Source organism: Colobus angolensis, unplaced genomic scaffold (assembly GCF_000951035.1).
Source record: "Colobus angolensis palliatus isolate OR3802 unplaced genomic scaffold, Cang.pa_1.0 Scaffold180, whole genome shotgun sequence".
Lineage (NCBI taxonomy): Eukaryota > Metazoa > Chordata > Mammalia > Primates > Cercopithecidae > Colobus > Colobus angolensis.
In genome coordinates, this window is record NW_012114933.1 from 5,188,592 (window position 1) to 5,215,299 (window position 26,708).

The 26,708-nt window shown below is 41.0% G+C and overlaps 2 protein-coding genes and 1 long non-coding RNA gene across 4 annotated transcripts in view; 1 reads left to right on the forward strand and 2 right to left on the reverse strand.

Moving 5' to 3' along the window:
- CDC20B (cell division cycle 20B) overlaps positions 1–26,025 on the reverse strand; it is a 50,939-nt gene extending 24,914 nt beyond the window's left edge. The window contains exons 1-2 of the mRNA XM_011939377.1: positions 25,786–26,025; positions 25,442–25,504 (exon numbers count right to left, since the gene is read on the reverse strand). Coding sequence (XP_011794767.1) covers positions 25,442–25,504; positions 25,786–25,848 — 126 coding nt within the window. The 5' untranslated portion in view covers positions 25,849–26,025. The remainder of the gene's footprint in view (positions 1–25,441; positions 25,505–25,785) is intronic.
- On the forward strand, positions 12,941–20,133 carry GPX8 (glutathione peroxidase 8 (putative)). Of its 2 annotated transcripts, none has more exons than XM_011939362.1 (3): positions 12,941–13,219; positions 13,816–14,077; positions 16,894–20,133. In XM_011939362.1, exons 1-3 carry the CDS (start codon positions 13,016–13,018, stop codon positions 17,055–17,057), a joined length of 630 nt encoding a protein of 209 aa, XP_011794752.1. In that variant the 5' UTR covers positions 12,941–13,015; the 3' UTR covers positions 17,058–20,133. The 2 variants fall into 2 exon arrangements, with proteins under 2 accessions (XP_011794752.1, XP_011794753.1); XM_011939363.1 differs by having other exon boundaries at positions 12,999–13,066.
- On the reverse strand, positions 21,891–22,831 carry LOC105509871. Its single transcript, XR_001001495.1, has 2 exons — positions 22,269–22,831; positions 21,891–21,949 (listed from the first exon to the last, which is right to left on the reverse strand). It is a non-coding gene; the product is annotated as an uncharacterized LOC105509871 (long non-coding RNA).
- Positions 26,026–26,708: the final 683 nt, after the last annotated feature.

A 26,708-nucleotide genomic window follows, 5' to 3' on the forward strand; every position in this document is an offset into this window, starting at 1 on the left:
TATTTATATTTATAAAACATGTTATTTTTATATGTATTTATATATAAAACATGTTACATATTTTTATATATTTATGTGTAAACTTACATTTTCATATATATTTATGTGTAAAATATGTTACATTTTTATGTTTATATGTGAAATCTATTATTTTATATGTAAAATAGATATACTTTTTTCCTATCTAAAAAACAATTAAATGCCACTACTTACTTAGAGCCTCTGCTCAAGGGTCTGTAGGTGTACCAAAGTAGTTTAGGGAGTAATTACATTTATAAATATGACCATTACATATCAGTGTAAAATATGACATATGATACAACACTGTGTACTGAACATGCAAGATGTTTGTATGAAATAATAAAATTTCAAATCTGGATATAAACAGCAATTTTTTAGTCCAAACCCTTCATTTCACAAATGGGGAAGCTGAGGCCTAGAGAAAGTAAGTGATTTGCTCATCTGTCCATCCTCTCTTAAGAAACACTAGGAGTTTGATATTCATCGAGCCTGTAGTAGTGAACCATCCCATGTAGCCACGTGAAATTAAAATGCAAGTGACAAACTGGAAATGAATTATCGTTTAACAAAATGACAGACAAATTACGTTAAAATCCTAGTCATAAAGAGCTCTTATAGAAATTGACAAGTTTACCAACTCAATAGAAAAACTGGGGCATAGGACATTAAAAAGGCAATTCATGGCCGGGCGCGGTGGCTCAAGCCTGTAATCCCAGCACTTTGGGAGGCCTAGACGGGCGGATCAGGAGGTAGGGAGATGGAGACCATCCTGGCTAACACGGTGAAACCCCGTCTCTACTAAAAAAATACAAAAAAACTAGCCGGGCGATGTGGCGGGCGCCTGTAGTCCCAGTTACTCGGGAGGCTGAGGCAGGAGAATGGCGTAAACCAGGGAGGCGGAGCTTGCAGTGAGCCGAGATCGCGCCACTGCACTCCAGCCTGGGCGACAGAGCGAGACTCCGTCTCAAAAAAAAAACAAAAACAAAAAAAAAAAAGGCAATTCATAAAAGAGATATATAAATGCCCAAAAGATATTTAATCTCACTAGCAATCAAAGAAATGCAAATTTAAAACAGCAATGAGATGTTAGCAATAATTTTTTTGTGACAATCCCTGGTGTTGAAGGTGCCAAAAACAAACGCTGGCATGCACTGCTGGTGGGGGTTAAATTAGTATCTGGAAAGGACTTATGGACAATGTGCGTCCAAAGCCTTCAAATAGGTGCATAACTTCTACTGACCCAGCAATATCACCTCTAAGAATTTAAAAAAGAAATCAGCTGGCCATGGCTGCCCATGCCTGTAATCCTAGCTCTTTGTGAGGCTGAGGCAAGCAGATTGCTTGAGCCCAGGTGTTTGGGACCAGCCTGGGCAACAAGGCAAAACCCTGTCTCTACAAAAAATACAAGAATGAGTCAAGCATGGTGGCGTGCACTTGTATTCCCAGCTACTTGACGTGGCTGAGGTAGGAGGATTGCTTGCTGTAGTGAGCCACGTTGGCGCCACTGCACTCCAGCCTGGGGGACAAAGTGCCACTCTGTCTCAAAGTAAAAAAAAAAAAAGAAAAGAAAAGAAATCTAAGATATGAGCCAAGATGGAGAAAACATCCAGCTTTACTGACTACTTACTATGTATGAACCCCTATGTAGATGGTTTTACACGTTTGTATTTAATCCTAAGAAACATCTGTGAAGCAGATGTTATTTACGCCCATTTTATCAGTGAAGAAACTGAGGCTTAGAGGTCAAGTGAATTGCCCAAGACTACACAGTAAGTGGAGATACCACACCCGAGGCTCACCTGTCTGACCCCAGAGTCCAGGCTCTCAACTGAGAACATGAGGGTGTGTACTGCATTTTACATGTTTATAAGTACAAAAAGATGTGAGACAGACTAAATATTTACCAATGGAGAACTGACTAGGCAAACTAACAGGACATCTCTAAGAGGGACTGCTCTGCTGCCATCAGAAATGGCATACATTAGGGAAATGTAAACTAAACCATACCAAAGCACCACTTCACACCCAAGAGGATGGTTAGAATTTTTCTAATGGAAACTAATAAGCATTGGTAAGGATGCAAAGAAACTGGAAGCTTTGTACATTGCAAGTGTACAGAATGTGAAAGGATGCAGTCACTGTGGAAGATTAGTTTGGTGATCCCTCAAAAAGACAAACCTAGAATTACCACATGACCCAGCAAGTCCACTCGTAGGTATATGTACTCAAATTCTTGTGCACATAAGTTCATAGTAGCGCTAATCACAATAAGAAGGTGCAGACAGCCCAAACGTTCATCAACAGATGAATGCGTAGACAAATCATGGGACGTATCTATATATGCAAGTGATCTACATATCACTCCCAAGAGGAATGAGTTGCTGATACATGTCATAGTGTGCATAAGCCTTGAAAGCATTATGCTAAGTGAAAGAAGCCAGACAGGAAAGGTCACATATCGTATGATTCCATCTATAGGAAACAGTCAGCATAAGAAAATCCACAGGGAGAGAATACAGATTGGTCATTGTCAGAGATTACGGGAGGAGGAAATGGGGAGCAACTGCTTAATGGGTATGGAGTTTTCTTTTGAGGTGATGAAAACATTTTGGAACAAGAGAGAAGTGGTGGTTCCAGAACATTGGGAATACACTAAAACCACTGAATTGGTGTCTTAAAAGGTTATTTTTGGCCGGGTGCAGTGGCTCACACCTGTAATCCCAACACTTTGGGAGACTGAGGCGGGTAAATCACCTGAGCTCAGGAGTTCGAGACCAGCCTAACCAATATGATGAAACCCCATCTCTACTAAAAACACAAAAATTAGCCAGGCATGGTGGCATGCACTTGTAATTCCAGCTACTTGGGAGGCTGAGACAAGAGAACCACTTGAACCCAGGAGGCAGAGATTGCAGTGAGCCAAGATGGCACCATTGCACTCCAGCCTGGGCAACAAGAGCAAAACTCCGTCTCAAAAAAAAAAAAAAAGTTATTTTTAATATGAGAATTTCACTTCAATAAAAGAAATATTTTTTAAAATGGTAACATAGGATAATAGTGAATGAAACATGCAAATGCTCACAATATATTGCTAGCTATAAAACAGGGACTATAAAACAGAATTCCAATACAGTCCCACTTCCTAGATCTAAATGAAAGATAGGAAAGGAATATGCTAGAATGTTGAAGCAGTAAGCTTTGATTCAGTTTGGGTTTTTTACTAAGCATATGTGAGGGCGCTGGCCCACCCTGCCTGCAGCCCCCAGGGGGCAAGGCCAGCTCTGTCTCCACTGCTGCTCTGTGCTCTCCCCACCAACTGACCGAAGAGAACATCTTTCCCAGGAGACAGGCCGTTGTAAAGAGTGTTGTTGGGGGTCAGTTTTTCTGTCTTACAGCTCTTTGTTTTTGAGTAGGAATGGGAAAGATGAAAAGAAGCTGCACGTGTCAATCAGGCATCTCAATCTCAGAAGCCTAGACTAGGGGGCAGCAGGTAAGGTGATGAGTAACGCCAGCCTGGATGAGAAGCGTGACCCACTCTGGCCTTCTTTTTTGTTTTGCTTTGTTATTTTGAGGCAGTCTCACTCTGTCACCCAGGCTAAGTGTAGCAGGACGATCATGGCTCACTGCAGCCTCGATGTCCCAGAGCTCAAGCGATCTTCCTGCCTCAGGCTCACCAGTAGCTGGGACTACAGGTGTGCACCACCATGCCTGGCTAATTTTTGTATTTTTTGGAGAGACGGGGTTTCACCATGTTGCCCAGGCTGGTCTTTAACTCCTGGGCTCAAGCAATCCTCCCACCTAAGCCCCTCAAGGTGCTAGGATTACAAGCATGAGCCCCTCACAGGGCCACTTGGACTTTCATTTCCCCACTGTTTTTATTTCTCTCCACTAAGAAAAAAACCACAGTACCAGCTCAGAGGCTATGGGGTCTTGGCCCCAGAAACTGAGGGAATCTCTCAAACTTTAATGTTCGTGTTTTAGCCGCAGCAAGAACACACTGAGACACATTGTCTCATTTCATAAAAGATGTTAGAAATTTAGACTTTTCATATGAATTTTCCCACTTTTTAAAGTGTTCAACTGATTCTAATTTTTAGAAAAGACTGGAGGACTGAACAGAGCATGTTTGTGGGCCACATTCAGTGGGCTATGTTTGCAACGGCTCCACTATGTCCAAGTAGCCCTTACCCTCATAGGTACCAAGAAAGGGAGGAGACACCATATTGGAAGATAGACTTAGTTTGCAGAAAACATGGCAGAGGACAGAGACACTTGCTCAAAGGTTTCCTTGGAGCAAAATTCCAAGGAAATTCCAAACTTTAAATGTATATTTAAAAAATTCTGGGTTTAAAAGAGGAAATTAAAGAATAACAATTTGATGCTATGTCAGCTATGTCCGTGAAAACTATTGAGAAATTGCATATTGACAATATCCTACTGCCTTAGCAGATCTGAGTTTCTGTGACCCATCTACCATCACTCTGTCCACGCTGAATGTTTCCCACTTGTGATGTTCATCCCCAGTTCTCTGCCAGGGAACCCCCAGCCACCTTCACATCTGGGTTCAGCCATCAACTCCTTCAGGAAGGTGTCTCTGACTTTCCCTTCCTCCCTATTCCAAACTAGGTTAGGCAGCCAATGGTAGCTAAATAATGGTCCCCAGAGATATCCAGATCCTAATCCCTGGAACCTGTAAGTGTTACTTCATATGCCAAAGGGGCTATGCAGATTTAAGTTCAGGATGAAGTTAAGTTGAGGTAAGGAGACTGTCGTGGATTTTCAGGATGAGTCCTAAATGCAATGACATGTATCCTTGTAAGAGGAAGGCAGAGGGAGATGTGACTGCACACAGTAGAGGAGAAGCAATGTGACCACAAAGGCAGAGACCAGAGTGATAGGGCCACAGGCCAAGAAATGCTGGCAGGTACCAGAAACTGGAAGAGGAAAGGAATGGATTCTCCCCTAGAGCCTCTGGAGGAGGCCAGGCCCTGCTGACACCCCAGCTTCTCCCCAATGAAACTGAGTTTGGACCTCTGACCTCCGTAACTAGAAGAGAATACATACGTTTAAGCCACCAAGTTTGTGGTAATTTGCTGCAGCAGCCCTAGGGAACAAACACTCAGCCCTCCCTGTGCTTCCACACCCATAGTGCATGCTCCAGCATGACCACCCTGTGTTAATAACATTTACCAAACACTTAATCCGTGCCAAGCAATGGGATATATGATTTAGAGGGAGTGTTTATTTTAGTTTCATCACAACCCTGTGAAATAGGTACTAGTATTATTTCCCCCATTCTACAGAGTTGGAAGACAAATCTTAATGATATTAAGTAATTTGAGCAAGGATGTAGAGCTAATAGGCAGCTGTATACTGCATACAGCTGTATAGATCATTTTCTCTATGAATGGCACCCTCTAGAATATGCAGTGCACAACCTTCACAACCAACCAGAGCAACACTGCCACGGTTTGAACTCTAACAAATCAATCTAATCCCTATGCTAAAAAGCAGGTCTGCTCATATTCCACTTTTTTACTTTCTCTCCTGCTATATCATATACTCCTTAAGACCAGGGACTTTGTCTTTTATTTAACTATCCTTGGGACATTGGTATCTAGGAACCCCATAATGATGAATACCCAAATAGATGAAACCCCAAATAGATGAATCTCTTCCCCTAGAGGCAATTAGTACTAAAAAGGGACAAGGGATTTCAGAAAGAATCCAGAGGCAAGGAAATAAGATGTTTTTATCCTTCTCCATTAAGAACAATTCTCAGGCCGGGCACAGTGGCTCACGCCTATAATCCCAGCACTTGGGGAGGCCAAGGCAGGCAGATTACTTGAGCTCAGGAGTTTGATACTAGCCTCGACAATGTGGTGAAACCCCATCTGAACAAAAATACAAAAATTAGCCGGGCATGGTGGCGTGCCTATAGTCCCAGCTGCTCAGGAGGCTGAGGTGGGAGGATGGCTTGAGCCCAGGAGCCAGAGGTTGCAGTGAACCAAGATCATGCCACAACACTCCAGCCTGGGCAATAGAGCTAGACCTTGTCTCATCAAAAAAAAAAAAGAAAAAAAAAGAGAACAATTCTCAAATTGTACAGAGTAAAACAAACATTTCTCCAGAAATTAGAGAATGAGATAAATGAAACAACAAAAGTGCATCTGGGTTTTTAAAACAAGTTCAAGTCTGTAGGTCCAGATAAATAAAACCCAGAGGAATGACAGCACTTTCAGAACTGATATGTGTTAGTGATCTATGAGCAAAACATGACAAATATGAAAAATACATGCCCCCGATAGATAAATGTATTCTTTTTCATGGTTTTCCAATAGGAGGAGCAACTAACTAGTAATAAATTTGCTGCCAGTGTCCTAGATGGCACAAGTCAGCAGATCCACGTTAGCCTGAATAAATCCCCCTGTGGTGGACTAAAGGGTTTAGTCTCTGGCCTTCTGCTATTCAACTCGTTATTAGCAGCTTAAATGGAGATCTATTTATCAAAATTGTTCATTACTCTAAGCTGAAAATATAATTAAAGTACTAAAGGACAGAATATAATTCAGAATAAAGTCTGGGACAAGGGCCAAAGCAGCAAAATTTAATTCAATCAAGTTGCATAAACAATATTCGTATTTAGATTTTTTTTCTTCATTGCACAGGCATAAGATGGAAGAGAACTGACATGCAGTGAAAAAGATTGATGGTGTTAGGCAGCCCCCACTAGAATATGAGTGAACAGTACAGTGAAATGATTGTTAAAAATCAGTACAATTTTAGGTCCCATTGACAAAAAATAGCATCCAGAACAGGAGCAATCAAAACCCTGTGTCTCTGTACCGCTCCGATAGCATCTGGAGAACCACATCCAGTCCCAGAACTGTTCTTCAGGAAGGGAGATGGACAAGTCAGGATTCAAACCCTGAGTTCATTTGGAGGAAAGAGACCACAGTGACAAGGGTCAGGGTAAACACAGTAATGGGGCAACACCCCAGCACATCCAATGGTGGAAACCTGGGGTGCTTAGTCTAGAAGAAAGAAAACTCAAAAGGGTCTGGTGCAGTGGCTCACACCTCTAATCCAAGCACTTTGGGGGGCCAATGCAGAGGGGGAATCACTTGAGGCCAGGAGTTCCAGACCAGCCTGGGCAAGTGAGACCCCATCTCTAAAAAGAAAAAATCAAAAAACTAGCTGTCCATGGTGGCACGCACCTGTGGTCCCAGCTACTTGGGAGGCTAAGGTGGGAGGATCGCTTGATCCCAGGAGGTCAAGGATGCAGCGAGCCATGATCATGCCACTGCACTCCAGCCTGGGTGACAGAGTGAGACCCTGTCTCAAATTACAAAAAAGAAAAAGAAAAAAGAGGGAAACCCAAAATGAACTGTCCAAATATTTAAAGTGATGCAATCTATGAATAAAAGAAAAACGTACTTTATATTGCTCCCTATGATACAACCAGGACCCATGAAGGGGTAGATTCAATTCAGAGAACTTTGAAAGAGAGCACAGTTTGAATATAAAGTAAAATTCTGTCAGTCCCTGCACTAGGGACATATGGTTCATAGTGGTATAGATGAACATTAATAATTATGTATTTAATGTCATTTTATAATTTTTTAGTTTTGATGTAAAGTTTTCCTTATAAAAAATTAATTTCAGAAAAATAAATTGTATTTAAATACTCATTTGTTAGTATGAATATTAAAATGTTAAGCAAATAAATGATATACAGATACGGCAAATCACACGGTGGTATTCCTTCAATGACTGCAGTGAAGGAAACACTGCTGCAGATTGTGCTATTTCATCTTCAGTATTTTTAAACTTCTGTTCCAGGATCTATCTCCTGCTGAGGAAATGCCTGTCGCATAGTTTTGAATGACTCAAGTATTTATTAATAGAAAGGAAGAGGAAGATAAGAAAAGTAAGACAAAGAAGGGAAAAGGGATGAATGACTTGGTACTCCAAGCACATCAATTCAGCTTGTTTACCTGTAGAGTTCACATCACAGTGACATTAAACCAGGAGGAATTCAGAGCACCAGAGCCAAAAATAATTAGAAAAGAACCCAGAGGGGTTAAAAATAAAGTCAGGAAGTAACAGAATGTAACAACTGAGAAAATAGAAACAAATATGTCTACTGACAAATAATTTGACACACAAATATCCAGTGGGTGGGAAAAACCTAGACATGCCAGAAAAGACCTGCTGGTGATGCCAGTCTTGCTAGAACCTCAAGACAAAGATAAAAGTAGGAAAGACAGCCCAGGTAGCTCTAAAGCATACCCTAACCTTGTTCCTTAACCTCTGAGGGGTGGTGTGCCCCTCCCACCCACCACCAGCCCAACGCAGCAACATTCTGTCCACAAGACGTTTCAAATGTAGGGTCTCAATGCTATTTCAAATTAGTCATGAAGACCAAAATGTTCATCTTCTCATGTATGAACCTTCAATGCCTTCCCATCCTAGTGGGCAATATGACCCACACACTGTCAAGGTCATTTTCAGGTAAACGTCATCCTTTATCTCCATCGCCAGTGGGGTCTACAAAATACCTTTAGCACCCACCCCTTCCTTCCATCGTGCTAGCCAAGGCTACCCTCACTAAGACTCTTTATCTATCATCTGGACCTGCTGCTGTTCTGCAGACTTCCTGTGGCCCCTTCCAGATAACTTCAGTACACACAGACAAGCCTTTTGGTGGTGTTCTCCATGCCCTCTCCTTTTTGGGCGCTTATACAGTGAGTTCTTATAAAACAAAATGCCTCTTGATGAATGAAACCCCTTGTATTAGTCTGTTCTCACACTGCTAATAAAGACATACCTGAGGCTGGGTAATTTACAAAGGAAAGAGATTTAATGGACTCACAGTTCCACATGGCTAGGGAGTCCTCACAATCATGGTGGAAGGTGAATGCGGAGCAAAGTCATGTCTCACGTGGCAGCAGGCAAAAGCTTGTGCAGGAGAACTCCCATTTACAAAACCGTCAGATCTTGTGAGACTTATTCACTACCATGAGAACAGTATAGGGGAAACCATCCCCATGATTTAGTTATCTCCATCCGGCCCCACCTTTCACATGTGGGGATTATTACAATTCAAGGTGAGGTTTGGGTGGGGACACAGCCAAACCGTATGGCCCCTCCACCAGAGTGCTACAGCCATCTCCTCACCTACCATGTTTTCTTCTAAGTAAACTTATTTACCTATTACACAGAAACAGTTCATGAAGTTGAAATAATTTTGGTTATGAAGTTGAAAGTTCAAAATTCTATTCTTCATTGTTCCATTCACTAATTCTGTGATCTTGGCTGAGTTAACTGCTCCCTATTTCAAAGAATTATCGTGAAGAAAATAATGTGTATACTAAAGAAGATTGTGTGCAGTATAAAGCTCTCTAAATACATAAGTCATTGGCCAGGCGTGGTGGCTCGCACCTGTAATCTCAGCACACTGGGAGGCTGAGGCAGGCAGCTAACGAGGTCAGGAGTTCATGACCAGCCTGACTAATATGGTGAAACCCCATCACTACTAAAAATACAAAAATTAGCTGGGCGTTTTGGCGCATGCCTGTAGTCTCAGCTACTCAGAAGACTGAGGCCAGAGAATCACTTGAACCCAGGAGGTGGGGGTTGCAGTGAGCCGAGGTTGCACCATTGCGCTCCAGTCTAGCTGACAGAGCAAGACTCTGTCTCAAAAAAAAAAAAAAGTCATTTATTTAGCACTAAGTTATTTGCTGCCTTGTTCCTTCCCTGTTTCATGTGTGTTCTCATATTTCCAAAATTGATTTTACATTTGCGTGAGGCTGGCTCCTTCCCTTGCACCTTATTTGTATCCTTTCCAGTGCCTGAGTAGGTTGATAACTGAGTCAACTGCTTTATCCCATTCTTGACCCGGTAGCTTCCTCCTGCCTTCACCATGAACTCATCAATCTCTTCCCCTCCTGTAAGAAGCCTTCCTTCATTTACTGAAAGAGTGCTGGTGGTTTTTCTAACATATTACCCCTTACGCAGAGAAATGTGCCATTTTGATATATCTATAGTCTCAGAATAGAGTTAGTATAAAAACAGAACATGAAAACAATGATGGCAGATCCCCAGAAGGCTGAGAGATGATGACATCAAACTGTATGCAGAGAAAGACTGCCAAAACAACAAAGAAGAGGTGTGCCAGGGTCAAAATCTGTGTTCATCCAACGCTGACCAGCACATGAGTTCTCCAGAGTGCTGTCTGAATGTTTGGTTAATGGACCAATGTGAAAATTTATATATCATGCCTTCATTATTTGAAGCTCTTAAGCCTTAGGAACATTAAGTTAACAAACTGGCTCTGATTTCATCCTTGACAGGAGACATACACGTAAGTTTTCAAAGTTGTTTTCATACAATATGGAATTTTGTGGTCAAACCAACCTCAACATCAGGCCTGCATAATGTTTTATTTCTGGTTGTAAAAACTGGCTTATTCAGCAATCACATGCAAGTTTGTAACAGCATAATTTTGGCCTTTTCAAATCCATTCATCTCTGGATCACTTGATAAGAGTTTCTGTGCTTATAAAACAATGGACTAGAAATTATCACAGTGATTTTATCAAAATAATATCACCCTGTGGGGCCCTGCTGAAGCAGTGGTCAGTCAACATCCCTGCCAGAGATAAATCACTCTCTTTCCACCTCAAAACACAGTTATAATGAGTTGGGTTTACATGGCTCAAATTATAATAGGTATTCTATGAATTAATTTTAAAATGCATGCTCCTGAGCCATTTGCTTGTACAGCCTGAGGAATTAAAATATCTCGTGTATTCATAGAGACATGAAACACATCCACTATGGAAAACAGAGAAATCAAAGACTCTTGATGCTCTGAAACCAAAAAAAGGCTGAGGTCTAAAGGTTCTCAAACTTAAACGTGTGTATGTGTCATGAGGAGATCTTGCAAAAGTATAGATTCTGACTCGGGAAGTAAAGGGTGGGGCCCAAGATGCTGTGTTTCTAACAAATGCCCAGGTGATGGTACTGTGGAAAGTCCCAGATCCCACTTAGAGAGCAAGGCCAGAGAGCTTAAGTAACATAGCAGTGTTCATGTCATATAAACACAGGGACTTTGACTTTTTAAACAATTCAGCCAGAGAACACCAAAGGAAAATTATCAGGAAGTGATACACTTTTGTTCTTTACTAGGAATTATGTTTAAAAGGGAATACTTTCCGCATAGTCATTTCTTTTTCTACTGTATCCGTTCTTACTGGGCCATGAGAGTAGGAGTAGAGTGGTTTCTCTCACAGGTTTTGCACAGTAGGCTATGGGTTTTGCTCAGCCACCCAAAAACACACATGCCACAGAGCAGGCACCTGAAGAGCAGGGAGCGTCCTGAGTACTCTCTCTGAAGATCCACAAGCTAAGTGATAGGAAGGGCACTCGACAAGTGTCTCAGCTCATTCCCTGCACTTTCTGGAAACACATCGTGATCAAATGGAATAATGCCCCTTCATCCAGATCTTGCTGTGAGTCTTAAACAGAGCAGAATTGAAAGTGAATGGCTTTTAAGATATGCAGCCTTCAATTGCCTCCCCGTACCCACCCCTAAAATTCATGACCATTAGCAACAGCAAAGTTAGGCTGCCTGTGCCAGGCAACAGCCAGTGGGGGGAATAAAGAGAAAAAAAATGAAGCAATTAGCTGATGTACCCAAGTAGAGGTGGATTTTGCAGTGTTTGTTTGTTTTCAGGATTTTCTTGGTAGAATTGCCTTACTTAACTGCTAAATTACTACTTTATTATGGAGTTCAATTTTTTCTTTTTTCACTCTTCTTCTTTTGTTTTGATCTTAAGACAGTCTCACTCTGTCACCCAGGCTGCAATGCAGTGCTACAAACACGACTCAAGCAATCCTCCCACCTTAACCACCTGTATAACTGGGACCACAGGCATGCGCCACCACATCCAGCTAATTTAAAAAAAAAAAAAAATTTTAGAGACAGGGGTCTCGCTTTCTTGCCCAAGTTGGTCTTGAACTCCTGGGCTCAAGTGATCCTCCCATGTAGGCCTCCCAAAATGCTGGGATTACAGGCGCAAGCCACCATGCCCGGCCTCAGTTTTTTCTGTCTATAGGTTGCAGTGCACTGGTGAATGATGAAATCATTTTGATAGGTCAGAACTGGGTTGTTTAAAAATGCAACAGGTGGGGGTGCATCACAGTTCAAAGCAGAAGTGTTGTTTCTCAGTTGTGTGTGTTTGTACCCAGTTACGTTGTAAAGTGCACTGCCGACTGCGGGTCATGATCAGAAATTTGAAAAACACTGGACTATAGTTTGCTTTATGATCAAGAAGGGCTTTTTAAACACCTTCACTGTTTTTAACATATTTATTTTGACTGTATTCACCTGGTATTTGATTGCCTTAGCTAGATGAGTCAGGGTAAATAGCCTTTTCAGATATTTCACTGCTCTTTCCACTACAAATTTCCTGAACTCATATAGCATGTTTAATCCATACATGTAATAGTAACATCTTTCAGGCTATACATCATATGAGTAGGTCACATTTAATCTACATTCTAAACTATTGCTGAGCATTATACTGTATCCTCTGCAACCAAACAGTTGTTCAATTGTTAATTGATGCTTAATTAAGCACAGGATGCTTAGCATGGGGATGAGCCCTCCATAGCTTTCAAGTTACAAGAGCACCATCTGCTGGCGAAATATTTTCTTTGTAGGGAGAATGTCAAAGACCTACCAAAAATGTCCTGATTTTTCTAGCAAAAATTATAATTACATCACAAATACTTTGAAATTCTGTAGAGCTCCTTGCTTCATTCAGGAATTTCGCTTCATTCCCCCTCTGAGAAGGGGTCTTTCTCTTCCTTAGCAGTGAAGGCAGGCAGTCTGTCCTTCCTGGTTTTCCGTTAAACTAATCCGGTTTCAAGTTTCAGCTCCTCCTTGAATTCCAGGCTGCTGAGACGTCCCTCTAGAATCCTCCAACATGGAGCCTCTTGCAGCTTACCCGCTAAAATGTTCCGGGCCCAGAGCAAAGGTATTTGCAGTTTTGCTGTCTATGGTTCTATGCACAGTAACGCTATTTCTTCTACAACTAAAATTCCTCAAACCTAAAATCAACAGCTTTTATGCCTTTGAAGTGAAGGATGCAAAAGGAAGAACTGTTTCTCTGGAAAAGTATAAAGGCAAAGTAAGTTGCATCATCTGATTTTTATTGTTACCGTTTCTCCTTGTCTCTGTTTATTCCTCTTAATAAAATCATTTTTTGCTGTTACATGGTCATAAGTTGGAATTTAGTCTTCAGAGTAATTGTATTAGTACATCACTGTCATTATTAGAGTTCTGATAGTTTGCTTCTAAATAATAAATTCCGATTATCTCATTTTCTTTAAAATGCTTTAATTTTGTGCTGAATTGATATGTAAAGTTGTTTGGAAAAGACTTACAGTTAGCAATGTGAACATCATGACATTTATTAATAAAAGTATTGGTTCTATAATCTAATAACTTTAAAAAGCACTTATCAAGGATCATAGTTTTATCTTTAATTTAAAAATAAACTTTCATGAGTACCTAATGCTTGTTTAATGGCAGTACTATTTCAGGGCCTTAACCCAGGCATCTAGGTTACAGTTTTCAATAGAACTTTGTGTGTCCAAAAATATAAAAAAAAACGTCAATCAGAGGTTATAGTCCCCCCAAATTGTTTAGGATTTTAACTACTTGCAGAATTTTTAAAAATCTTTTGCTTCACTTTCCGGTTGGATTTTTTTCTTTTTCCGGGAGGTTTCACTAGTTGTAAACGTGGCTAGTGACTGCCAACTCACAGACAGAAATTACTTAGCACTGAAGGAACTGCACAAAGAGTTTGGACCATCCCACTTCAGCGTGTTGGCTTTTCCCTGCAATCAGTTTGGAGAATCGGAGCCCCGCCCGAGCAAGGAGGTAGAATCTTTTGCAAGAAAAAACTACGGAGTAACATTCCCCATCTTCCACAAGATTAAGATTCTAGGATCAGAAGGAGAACCTGCATTTAGATTTCTTGTTGGTAAATATCTGCCTTGCCTCACCAGTATAATGTTTTAAATTGCTTTTCATTTTTAAACAATTATACCAGGACAATACTTTCCTATCTCATTTGAAACTTTGGATCAGGAAAGCTTCATAAAACTATCAAAGAGCCAGAATCTCATCCTTTGTAACTTCTAGGAGTTATGCTCCCCTGAAACCAATGTTTTAGCTTCTTAGATGGTAAAAGAATTCTATTCCAATGTATTTTATTCCTTACGACCATCTTCCTGAAGAATTTATTTAAAGTGTGCCCATGGCTATTTTCACAAAATATCTTAATTCTCCTCTCGTGTAACTAGCATCTGGGGAAATGTCCCTTCCCATCATTAAAGCCACACAGCTCTCATGAATAGTGCTGGGCAATATTAGTTAATGTATGTTTGTGGCTAATTTTATGTTGCCTTTCTTATCTGAAACAATATTCTCAAGGATGAATATGTCAGCTTACCAGATTTTTGCTAAAATCCAAAAACATATAACTTGATTTTTTTTAGAGGGCAGTAGTGTTAGACTATCTCTCCAATTAAGCTAGCTACAGAAATCTGTTTAAAGACTTGCCAAGGTCACTTAGCACAAGGGTCATAAGGCGTAGTGACAGCATAGGCTTTGGCCTCAGGCTACCTGGATTCAAACCCCTGCTCTTTTGTTTATGCTATGTGGCTTCTTAACTTCTCTGTGCCTGTTTCTCATTTGTTAAATGGGCTATCAATAGTACCAATTTCTTAAGATTGTTTGGAATTAAGTGTGTTAATAGTAAAAATAAAGTACTTATACACCACTTGCTCTGTGCCAGACACTGTTCTAAATGACATTAGTCAAAAAAAAAAAAAAAAGGCTGGACATGGTGGCTCACGCCTGTAATCACAGCCTTTTGGGAGGCCAAGGCAGGCAGATCACTTGAGGTCAGAAGTTAGAGACTAGTCTGGCCAATGTGGTGAAACCCTGTCTCTACTAATAATACAAAAATTAGCCAGGCGTGGTGGTGGGCACCTGTAATCCCAGCTATTCAGGAGCCTAAGGCAGGAGATTCGCTTGAACCCAGAGGCAGAGGTTGCAATGAGCTGAAATCGCGACACTGCACTCCAGCCTGGGCGACAGAGCAAGCCTCCATCTTAAATCAATCAATCAATCAATCAATCAATAAAGAACATTAGCTAACATTTTCTCATCTAACTTATTCTGATGACATCTTCAGTCCTATTTTCACTGTAGATAAGTTGAGTTTTGATAAAACTATGACCTCACTCAGGCAATCAAGCTTCTAATCCAACAAACCAAATCGTGATCTGTAATATTTCACATAAATGTGAAGTCACAATCTTCTAAAAACATTAAATTTAATTTCTAGGGAAAGTTGATATAATGCCTAACGCCATAAATGGCAACCACAGCGAGATCGTTATTCCTTTTATTTTGAGGGTACACTGAGGAAAAAAAAGCCCAAGCACATGCCATTGAACTAATCATTCTTCAGTTACAGCAGCCAGATACGTGGGTGCAATAGCTCATAGGTTATTTCTCTTTATCACTACAAACCTTCTGAAACCCCTCTTAGCCTGTGTAATCAAAAAGGTAACAGTGATTTAAGGCTTCATTCCACTTAGATAGGATCATAGAGCCCAAAGGTTAAGAGCATGAGCTCTGGAGTAAACAGGCCTGCATAGCAATCCTGGCTCGACCACTCACTAGCCACGTGACCTTGTGTCTAGGCCTCCATTTATCTCATCTGCAAAACGGGAATCATAATAATACCCACCTCATAGGGTCCCTGTAAGATTAAATGAGAGGATCAATTTGAAGCATGCAGCATGCATTACTAGGCACATAGTAAGCACTTCATAAATTTTAGTTATAATTATTATATTTTTTCTCATATTAGTCAATAAAATGAACATAAATCTTGAGTGGTATAAATAGAAAAAACATCTACATTTCTTACATAAATTAAGGTTTATCAAAAGGATATCATGGCTGGGCATGGTGGCTCATGCCTATAATCCCAGCACTTCGGGAAGCCAAGACAGGAGGATCACTTTGAGTGCCCAGGAGTTCAAGGCCAGCCCGGGCAATACAGCGAGACCCTGCCAAAAAAAAAGTTATTGCTTTTCAAAATAAGGTGATTATTCACTTTGGGAGGCCAAAACCCTGTCTCCACTCAAAATACAAAAATTCACCTGGTGTGGGGGCACACACCTGTAGTCCCAGCAATTTGGGATTACAACTTTAATTTTTTTTTTTTTTTTTTTGCTTTTATTTTATTTGACACAGAGTTTCGCTCTTGTCCCCCAGGCTGGAGGGCAATGGCGTGATCTCAGCTCACTGCAGCCTCCGCCTCCCGGGTTCAAGTGATCCTACTGTCTCAGCCTCCCGAGTAGCTGGGATTACAGGCGCATGCCAACACACCCAGTTAATTTTTTGTATTTTTAGTAGAGACGGGATTTCACCATGTTGGGCAGGCTGGTCTCAAACTCCTGACCTTAGGTGATCCACCCGCTTCAGCCTCCCAAAGTGCTGAGATTACAGGCATAAGCTACCATTCCTGGCCTACTTTGCTTTATTTCATGATACTAAGATCACATACTAGATGAGTAGACTCATAGGTGAAGTCATCAAGTATATTGAAATCTGGTTACTCTAACCTTGAGTTTCACTTTGTTTAGGTGTGTTGTTTTTGATATTATGACAATCCTAGAACTTGATACTAAAGTTGTCATTTATGCAGATACTAATAGAAGTGAAAATCTTGACAAAGAATAAAATTATGCTCATGAAAATATGTTCTGGATATTTTAGATTCTTCAAAGAAGGAACCAAGGTGGAATTTTTGGAAGTATCTTGTCAACCCTGAGGGTCAAGTTGTGAAGTTCTGGAGGCCAGAGGAGCCCATTGAAGTCATCAGGCCTGACATAGCAGCTCTGGTTAGACAACTGATCATAAAAAAGAAAGAGGATCTATGAGAATGCCATTGCATTTCTAATAGAACAGATAAATGTCTCCATGAGGGTTTGGTCTCATTTTAAACACTTTTTTTGGAGACAATGTCTCACTCTGTCACCCAGGCTGGAGTGCAGTGGTGCAATCTCAGCTCATTGCAACCTCTGCCTCTTTAAACATGCTATTAAATGTGGCAATGAAGGATTTTTTTTAATGTTATCTTGCTATTAAGTGGTAATGAATGCTCCCAGCATGAAGATGTTACCCAAAGCAAAATCAAGAGTAGCCAAAGAATCAACATGAAATATATTAACTACTTCCTCTGACTGTACTAAAGAATTCAGAATTTAGTGACCAATGTGCCTCAATATCTTATTGTTCAACTTGACATTTTCTAGGACTGTACTTGATGAAAATGCTAACACACTAGACCACTCTTTGGATTCAAGAGCACTATGTATGACTGAAATTTCTGGAATAACTGTAAATGGTTATGTTAACATAATAAAACACAAGTGTTGAAAAGTATAAAATATATATACATAGATTCAAATCCTTGTATATGTGTGCTTGTTTTATGTACAGGATTTTGTTTGTTTTTTCTCTTTAAGTATAGGTTCCTAGTGTTTTACTATAACTGTCACTATGTATGCAACTGACATATATAAATAGTCATTTATAAATGGCCATATTATAACATTTGAAAAAGTCTTCATTTTCAGTATTTCTCTCTGCATTATTTTTTAGAAGCAACTTAAATTCTGTAATCATAATATTACCAAATAAGTCAGTCTTTATTTTTGCGTGAAAATCCCAAGTGTAGAAAAAAGGACATGAGTATAAGATCATTTAGCTTGATTCCTTATAGGTTGATTTGGGTTGCTAATGTATTCATTCTAGATTAGCCACTTGGAAGGAATTCAATGCTGCATCATTCTGATGGCTGAAATAGTAAAAACCAACTCCAAACAGCCTAAACTCTAGTGTAAAAATGGGGTGATCATATAAGTCCTAAAGTGTAGATCAGCAGTCACTGAACCTCTTAGTAGAGTCACAAGGTACTTCTTCTCCCAAAGTCATGGCCTTTATATTTTGTTAGCCTTATAATTGGCTAACAAAGCAAACTGCCAAGTTGGTGAAGGTTAATTATTGCCTCATGAAATATACATTCACCACATAAAATAAGTAGGAAGATGGCCAAAAATGTAAAAATAGTCATATAAAATTTTCTAAGAAGAAAAAGACCAGATTTAAGTAGTCTGTGACTTAACTCACAAATCCTGATCTAATGGATGAAAGTGAAGATGTTTCTTATGGCAAATTCAGTAATGCTACCTCAGTAAATAGTTCTGTATATGTATTTGGACCAAAGTTCTTAGATAAACCAAAAATACTTCATGAAGCATCTTCTGCTTCAAAGTACATATCCAGCCACCCAGCTATGAAGGTATTTAGAAAGATATTTGGTGGAGGTGGAGTTTCTACCAGAAGTCAAGAGGATTTGTAGGGATAGCTTCACGAATGCCAGATGAGTGTGTCAGCAAGCCTGCTCCTACCACTCGCCAGCTGCGTGACTTTAGGCAAGTCACTTAAGTACCTTATTTCTGTTTCCTCACCTGTAAATTGAACAGGGGTTGAATGGAATAAAAAAGCCCTTTGCAACTTTAAAAGTCAATTAATACACTTAGCAAGGTGTTTTAAGTGACCAGGAAGGAAATCAGAACTAACCTGGATTGCTGGCAAAGAAAACAGAAGCCACCCAACAAGTCTATCTGTCCTTTGCAATTTTGCCCCAAGAGCCTATTAGCAATTTGAATTCTGAGCCTCTAAGAAAACTTTTGTTCAGGCGGCCCCTCCAAGTGTTGCTGCCAGAGAACTCTTGCCTTGTATCCCCACACACGCCTTCCATGAGCTCATAGCAGTGCTGTGGCACTGCAGGGGGGTTTTATGCATTCACGTTAGGGGCCTGAGCAGAACTGCGTATGCCAGCACCACATGGGCAGCAGAGACTCCCTACTGCCAGATGGATGATAATGGAGCTGCACTGGGAACAACCAGGACTGTGCCAGTCAACGTGATACAGAAGAACATCCTGCCTTAAGTCACTAGTTCTCTCCAAAGCCAGATAAAGTGGGTTTCTTCACTTACATCTGTAATCTTGGTTGCCTTATTCAACCTACAGATTCTATGTCAGTGCTGGATTTTCTCCCCTTGCCCTTTAGGTAAGCAGAGTAGGCAGGCGGAGATTTGAAAGCATGTCATACATATTGCCTTGAAAGAAAGGACATTCAGGTGTCCCTTCAGGGTTCCGTAACAATTAGGTTATGTGTGCTGAGAGAGGGAGTGGAGTCATTTGCTGAGGTGCTGCTACCTGTAACTCAAATGCCTCATAGGAATACCAGTGGACAAACATACAGAGGAAAAGTTGAATCTTTCCTATATTGGACAATCTTCCTTCAGTCTTGTTTCTGCATCAAAAAGTCTGGGACATGGAGTGCTACAGGATGCCTGGGCTAAGGACTGTAACAGAAAAATATCAACATCGGAGCCAGGCGCGGTGACTCACGCCTATAATCCTAGCACTTAGGGAGGCCGAGGCGGGCGGATCACTTGAGGTCAGGAGTTCGAGACCATCCTGGCCAACATGGTGACCATCTTTGTATTTGTATTTTTTGTAAAAGATACAAAAATTAGCCGGGGATGGTGGCACGTGCCTGTAATCCCAGCTGCTTGGGAGGCTGAGGCAGAAGAATCACTTGAAAACAGGAGGCTGAGGTTGCAATGAGCCAAGATCGCACCACTGCACTCCAACCTGGGCGACAGAGCAAGACCCCATCTCAAAGACTCTGTCTCAAAAAAAAAAAAAAGAAAGAGAAAAAGAAAAATATCACGCATCACATGAAAGAGTATTCAGCTGTTGTCCTTGTGAAAAAGGAAAAGGACAAAATCAAATGCATTTTAACTGTGGTAACTAATTCACTGACTTGAAGTTTGCTTTGTTTTTCTTTAGTGCATAGAGAAGAATACTTCATACTAACTCCTGATCATCTTACAGCAGACAAAACAACAGTGTTAGAGACTGGAATAAATATGAATTTGCGTGAAATGTGCCCTGAAAGTTGTATTTAATTTTTTTAAATGTTTAACAATTACACTGTATCAATAGTATGTATACATGTACATATATATAATTCTTAATAACTGCAGTGTATCTAGCATATATATAATGGTGGCTGGTACATGTTTAATAGCAGACTCTGGAGGAGGAATCCTGACATACAGCATTTGCCAGCTCAATGTAAATGCTCATGCTCCCTCATGGCCAATTTCAATCTACCAATGATTTAGTAACTAGGATGCAAAATTTCTAAAAATGTGACAATTGGGGATGGGCATGATGGCTCAGGCCTGTAATATCCGCACTTTAAGCAGCTGAGGAGGGAGGATCACTTGAGCCCAGGAGTTAGAGACAAGCCTGGGGCAACATGGCAAAACCCCAAAAAAATCAAAAAATTAGCTGGGTGTGGTGGCACATGCCTCAGGTCCCAGCTACATAGGAGGCTGAGGTGGAAGGATTGCTTGAGCCCAAAGAGATCAAGGCTGCAGTGAACCGAGATGGCTCCACTAAACTCCAGCCTGGGCAACAGAGCGACCCTGTCTCTGCAAAAAAAAATTTTTTAATTAGCCAGGTGTGGTAGCACATACCTGTGGTTCCATCTCCTCAGGAGGCTGAGGTGAGAGGATTGCTGAAGCTTAGGAGGTAGAGGCTGCAGTGAGTCATGATTGCACCACATTGATTTGTGGTGTTCCTTTGAAAGAAAAATGACATGTTTGGGTGGAGCTGATATGAGGACACTCTATCCATATTTAGTCCTCTGCTTGATTTTATCTTTCCCATAGAATAAAATTCTAATAATTGTTATGCCTAGAAATTAATCCATCACACTCCTTCCCACTCTTCCCTTCCCCTCCTCCAGCTGAACTGTTAAGGATGTCTCTTGCAGAGCAGCGTAGTGTCTTTGCAGGGAAATAAAACGCAGCTGACAGAGAGAGAAAGAAGGAGGCTATCACTATAATAGTGAGAGGTTCAGAGGGCAGTGACGGGAAGTAGTGACATTCCTAGTACCAGTGAACAGCCAAGAGACTGCCCCAAGAGAAAACACCTGGGAGAAAATACTTTGCCATCAGCAGAGCCTCCCTCCTCTGTTTCCAATGCCTTTTCCCTCTGTTTGACCCTTAACATCCCAGTGTGTATCCCTTTCTTTCCCTCTCCCATCTATGGAAACATTTTCTCTTTCAATTTCTATCTTCACTTTCCTCCTAACCCATTCATCTCTTTAACGTATTTTTTATTTCTTTAACATATTTTTATTTCATTCCATTCCTTCCCTCTTTTCTCATCATCTCAATAATATGAGACTAAACCACAACTTTAAATGTCTTCTGTTTATTGAACATAAAGTTGGTTTCCCTACGGAATCAACAGTTCTAAAAAAGAAAAAATTTTTTTTTAAATTTAAGTTGTCATTTTCAGAAACAGAAAATCAATTATGGCATATTCTCACTTCTAAGTGGGAGCTGAACAATGGGTACACATGGGCATGAAGATGGAAACAGTAGACACTGGGGACTCCAGAAGGGGTAGGAAGAAAGGAACACAAGGACCGAAAAACTGCCTATTGGGTACAATGTTCATTATTTGGGAGACAGGTTCACTAGAAGCCCAAACCCCAGCATCACCCAATATATTTATGTAATAAACCTGCACATGTACCCCTTGATCTAAAATAAAGTTGGCATTTTCTGTCTTGCTGTTTAATTTTTAAAAAAAACTAAAACACAAAAGCCAAGACTTCTAAATTTAGTAGGTTTTATTTTTATCACCAGGTCAGTGACTCTGCATAGAAAATAACATGTTGAGGCCGGGCGCGGTGGCTCACGCCTGTAATCCCCGCACTTTAGGAGGCCGAGGCGGGCGGATCACGAAGTCAGGAGATCGAGACCATCCTGGCTAACACGGTGAAACCCCGTCTCTACTAAAAATACAAAAAATGAGCCGGGCATGGCGGCGGGCGCCTGTAGTCCAGCTACTCGGGAGGCTGAGGCAGGAGAATGGCGTGAACCCGGGAGGCGGAGCTTGCAGTGAGCCAAGATCACACAACTGCACTCCAGCCTGGGTAACAGAGGGAGACTCCGTCTCAAAAAAAAGAAAAGAAAAGAAAAGAAAATAACATGTTGAAATTTAACTTTAAAAAGAGACAAGATGAAAACAATTTTTACATGGAAGATATACTTAAACATAAATCCACTGAAAGTGAATAACACTGGGCAACAACAAAAAGAGGATGTGATTTGAAAGTAGTAAAATGCATAAGAATCAAACTATAGATATCTATTTAACCCATGTTCTAGAAATATGTTTATATTTAAATAAGGAAAGCATAAAAATCATTTTACCAATAACTTACAATCCAGTACAGTAGAGAATGTGAAATATTTCTTATATCTCATCTATGGCTTAACTAACTGATGGCACCACCAAAGTCAGTTCCACTAACTGGCTACAAATGTCCACACAAGAATACTGCATGTCTGGAAGCCAGCACATATCTATACTGCTTCATGGGCCAAAATGCCTCCCAGGGAATGAGAAAATATTTAAAGTCATAATGTATGGTCAGTTCCTCCCACTTCACAAGTTAGATCTCGTGCTCCCTTCCAAATATTTCATGAATCTGTGTTTTTACAGAAAATGAAGTGAAAGGATTGAGGTAAATCTTCCAAAAAAAATTAAACCATTCCCCATCCAAAAAAAAAATCCCCAATATTCTTGGTATTTCAAGTGAAAAATGTTTTAGTTGACTGACTCATCTGGAAAATTACCTCAACTTTCCCTCCAGCTGGTACACACAGTCACAGTTTTGGAAACCGATTCTAATGCTGTATTCAGAAACTAATGATGCAGAAAGAATCCCAAAGACTTCACTGAAAATCTGGGGACACATTGTAGGTCCATTCCACATTGTTATTACATTCTAAACTTATATGTAAAAATATATAATTTCACAAATACTTAAATACTGTCTACTCCAAAAGACTCCAAAGACTCCAAAAATATTTCTTAAAAACTTTTAGTTATGGAAAAGCAGGCATAAGTAAATTTTTCTTAAAAGGAAAAAAATTTAAGTAATTGTAGTACTTTCCTTACCATTATAAAGCTGTCCATTGTATTATAAGTATTACTGTATTATAAGTTAATGGCAATAATATATTATGGTAAATAGTGCCTTGCTTCATAGCAGAAAGTACACGTAAACACACACTAATTACAGATTCAGTTACACTCTGATTTTCATTGTATATGCAATAAGACAGCAGTTGCATGTTAGCTGATGCCATTCACATATTCAACCAGCTAACAATACACTGCCAGCTCATCACACACAGGTAGCCAGAGCACTTCATTGACAAGAAGAATTTATCCAGAAGCAAGTGGCAGGGTAGTTGCGGCTGCTGACTTGACCCAAGCAGCCAACTAACAATACACTGCCTACCTGATTCAGGTCACTGCCGATTCTTGTGGCCCAGAAAGTCACTGAGGCTAAATTTGTAACATGAACACAGTGGCAGAACTCTAATCTTAATAGTCACATTAAAGAAAACTTATAGACAAAATGTATTACTTCAGGACTATAAGAAATAAAATCAATATTTGCTTGAATCTAGTCAAAAACATAAAAGTTAAACAAAAACTTTAAAATTTTCAGAATACTCACACTTAGGTTTTCCAAATTAAATGCTTGGGTAATGAAGATATGTTACTGCAGCACAAATGAATTTTAAAAGTTCAACTGTAGGCGGCTTACGCTTGTAATCTGAGCACTTTGGGAGGCCAAGGTGGGCTAATCCCCCGAGGTCACAAGTTCGAGACCAGACTGGCCAACATGGTGAAACCCTGTCTCTACTAAAAATACAAAAATTAGCCCAGCATGATGGTGCTGCCTGTAATCCCAGCTATTCAGGAGTCTGAGGCATGAGAATCACTTGAACCCGGGAGCCGGAGTTGGCAGTGAGCTGAGATTGCACCACTGCACTCGAACCTGGGCGACAAAGCAAGACTCTGTCTGAAAAAAATAAATAAAAAGTTACTTAACTATAGCCTTTCAAATCACTTCTATTTACTGATCAAAAGATTAGTTGTCTGTATTAGACAGTAAAATATCTAGGAGTCGTGATAATACATAAGCTGGGCATGACACAAAACTGCAGCAGTGTTTGGGGGAAAAAAATCAACATTAAAGTATTTAAGAAATGTAAGGGCTTAAATGTGATTAGTTTCCTCGTACTAGAAATGACATTAGTAACTGAGTTCTGAAAATGCAATTATGTATTCAATTTAGGATGTTACCACTTGAATACAGAAATTTTTTTTTTAAGAGGCAGGGTCTGGCTCTGTCCTCCAGGCTGGAGTGCAGTAGTGCAATAATAGCTCACTGCAGCCTTGAACTCCTGGGCTCAAGCGATCCTCCTGCCTCAGGCTCCCAAGTAGCTGGGACTACAAGCACAAGTCATCATGCCTAGCTAATTTTTGCAGTTTTTTTGTAAAGACAAGGTCTCCCTGTGTTGTCAAGGCTGGTCTTGAAGTCCTGGCCTCAAATGATCCTCCTGCCTCAGCCTCCCAAAGTGCTGAGATTATAGGCATGAGCCACGGTGCCTAGTTGAAACATTTACATAAGATCTAGAAAAATATATTAAAATGGTGATGGATTTGGAACTAGAATCTATGAGTACAGGTCAAAGGAAGATGAACTATTGAGCCTAGAGAGAAGCATGGTAAATGGTGACAGAGATTTAAAGCAGATGAAGGCTGTTTATGAAACACGTTTCTAAAACCATTTAAATTTGTTTCCTTTTACACTGATTACAAGAGACACTAAAGACCTTTGGGTTTGGTCTTTCAAGGAGAACAGGTAATACTTTGGATCAACTTTAAACAGCTCACGTTGAAAACCGTGGTTTATGCCACTTCTCCATATTGTCCACAAGATGGCACCATTTCCATTTCTTTGGGAGGCGTGCTTCTGAATGCAACAGAGAGGAGTGCAACTAACAACTGTTAAAATTATTAACAGCCGCTAGCAATACACTGCCTACCTGACATCCCAGCTTTATCCTTTGCTGTGGAGGCAAAAACTAGAAAGCACGATTCAGATGCAAATGATTGCATTATTTTTCTGGGATCTTCAGTTTCGTAAATAAATTTTTTTAGTATGTAATCAGATACTGTACTTAAATTCTCATATTTTCAGACCAGCTCATACTTCCTACAAATACATTCTCTACCAAGAATTCGTTTGTTCAAGATCAGAATTAAAGCAGAGAACAAGAACAAGCCCTGGACACTCACCTTGGCGGAGCCTTGACTTTTCTTGTGCTTCAGTTCTTTGGAGAGCACACGCATGATACTTTCCTTTGAAAACACAGATAATATATTGAGAGAGAAACTATTTAGCAGAATCATAATTTCAGGTGTGGAATTTTTCTAGATCCTGTGCTTGTCAGATTACACTTTTTTTTTTTTTTTTTTAAGGCAACTAGGCACCTTCAGAATATAACTAAATTACTTCATTCAAATGTACGACCCGGGCTTAGAGTTTGGTACCACCTCTTGGTCCTAAACAGGTATTACGAACGGGGCCTTTGGCCCCGCATTAGAGACTTAGGGAGAATGCAAAACAGGGCGTTACTCACCCACAGCATCTCCTCTTGGGTGCGGACCCTCCGAGGCGCGGTGCGCTCCAGTTTCCACTCCATCTCCGGCTGACTTCGCCCTGCCTGGCGTTTGGCCTCTCTCCTCGACCGCCTCTGGTTTTCTTCCCAGGTCTAAGTCAGTCTTGACGCCTAATCGTCAAATCCCTGGAGTCCCGTCCCCCAAGACCATTCTATTTCACCACCTCCCTCCATGTCCCCCACTCCTCCCACCGCCGCTGCAAGGTGTTCCCCTGGGTACCATTTAAAAACCCGGCGGCGCGGCAGTTGGCGCGGGAATCCCCCTCGCCGCCTTCTTATTGGCCTGCGCCGCGGTGACGTCAGAGCCTGGGAGGGATTCCCCGGCGCGCGCCGCGGCCCCGCCCCTGTCGGCCCTCTCTGCGCCCCGCCCAGTCACCGCCTCCGGTCGAGGCGCGCACCCGAGCGCCAAGCTTTGCCGCGAGCCGTGGCGGGTCTGCGGCTGGGCCTGGCACCGGGGGCTGCCACCGCAGCAGGAGGCAGAGGGGTTGGCGGGCTAAGAAGCGGGTTCTGGGAGTTCACGATCTTTCCATTTTCAGAAACAAGAATGTTTCCTTATAACGGCCCTGATCCCTGTTTCTCGGCTCTCACTTCTCTTTCTACAACCACACCCCCTGCCTTTGCAGGATCGGAGGGTGTACAGCTCTCTGGCCTCTGTCCGTTGGTAATCGCTGTGTCAGCTATTGATGTGAGGCGTGTTCGTCAGCTCTGCGTTTTCAGACAGGCAAGAAAACGTGGCAATATTTCTATGCCGATCAAAAGGGAGAGCGTTGACATATTTATGCAATAAATTATTCTCCCTGCTCTATACATTGCGAAGTGGTCAGGTCCTCTCACTCGGGCTTCTGAGCCCCGTTCCTAAGTAGGAGGTCGGTGAGAGAGGTGAA

Excerpts from the sequence above, each read along its gene's own strand:
- GPX8 (XM_011939362.1), top strand. The coding sequence starts at position 13,016 with ATGGAGCCTCTTGCAGCTTACCCGCTAAAATGTTCCGGGCCCAGAGCA. Across the intron at positions 13,220-13,815 it reads TGGAAAAGTATAAAGGCAAA|GTTTCACTAGTTGTAAACGT; the intron begins GTAAGTTGCATC and ends TTTTTCCGGGAG. Across the intron at positions 14,078-16,893 it reads TGCATTTAGATTTCTTGTTG|ATTCTTCAAAGAAGGAACCA; the intron begins GTAAATATCTGC and ends TGGATATTTTAG.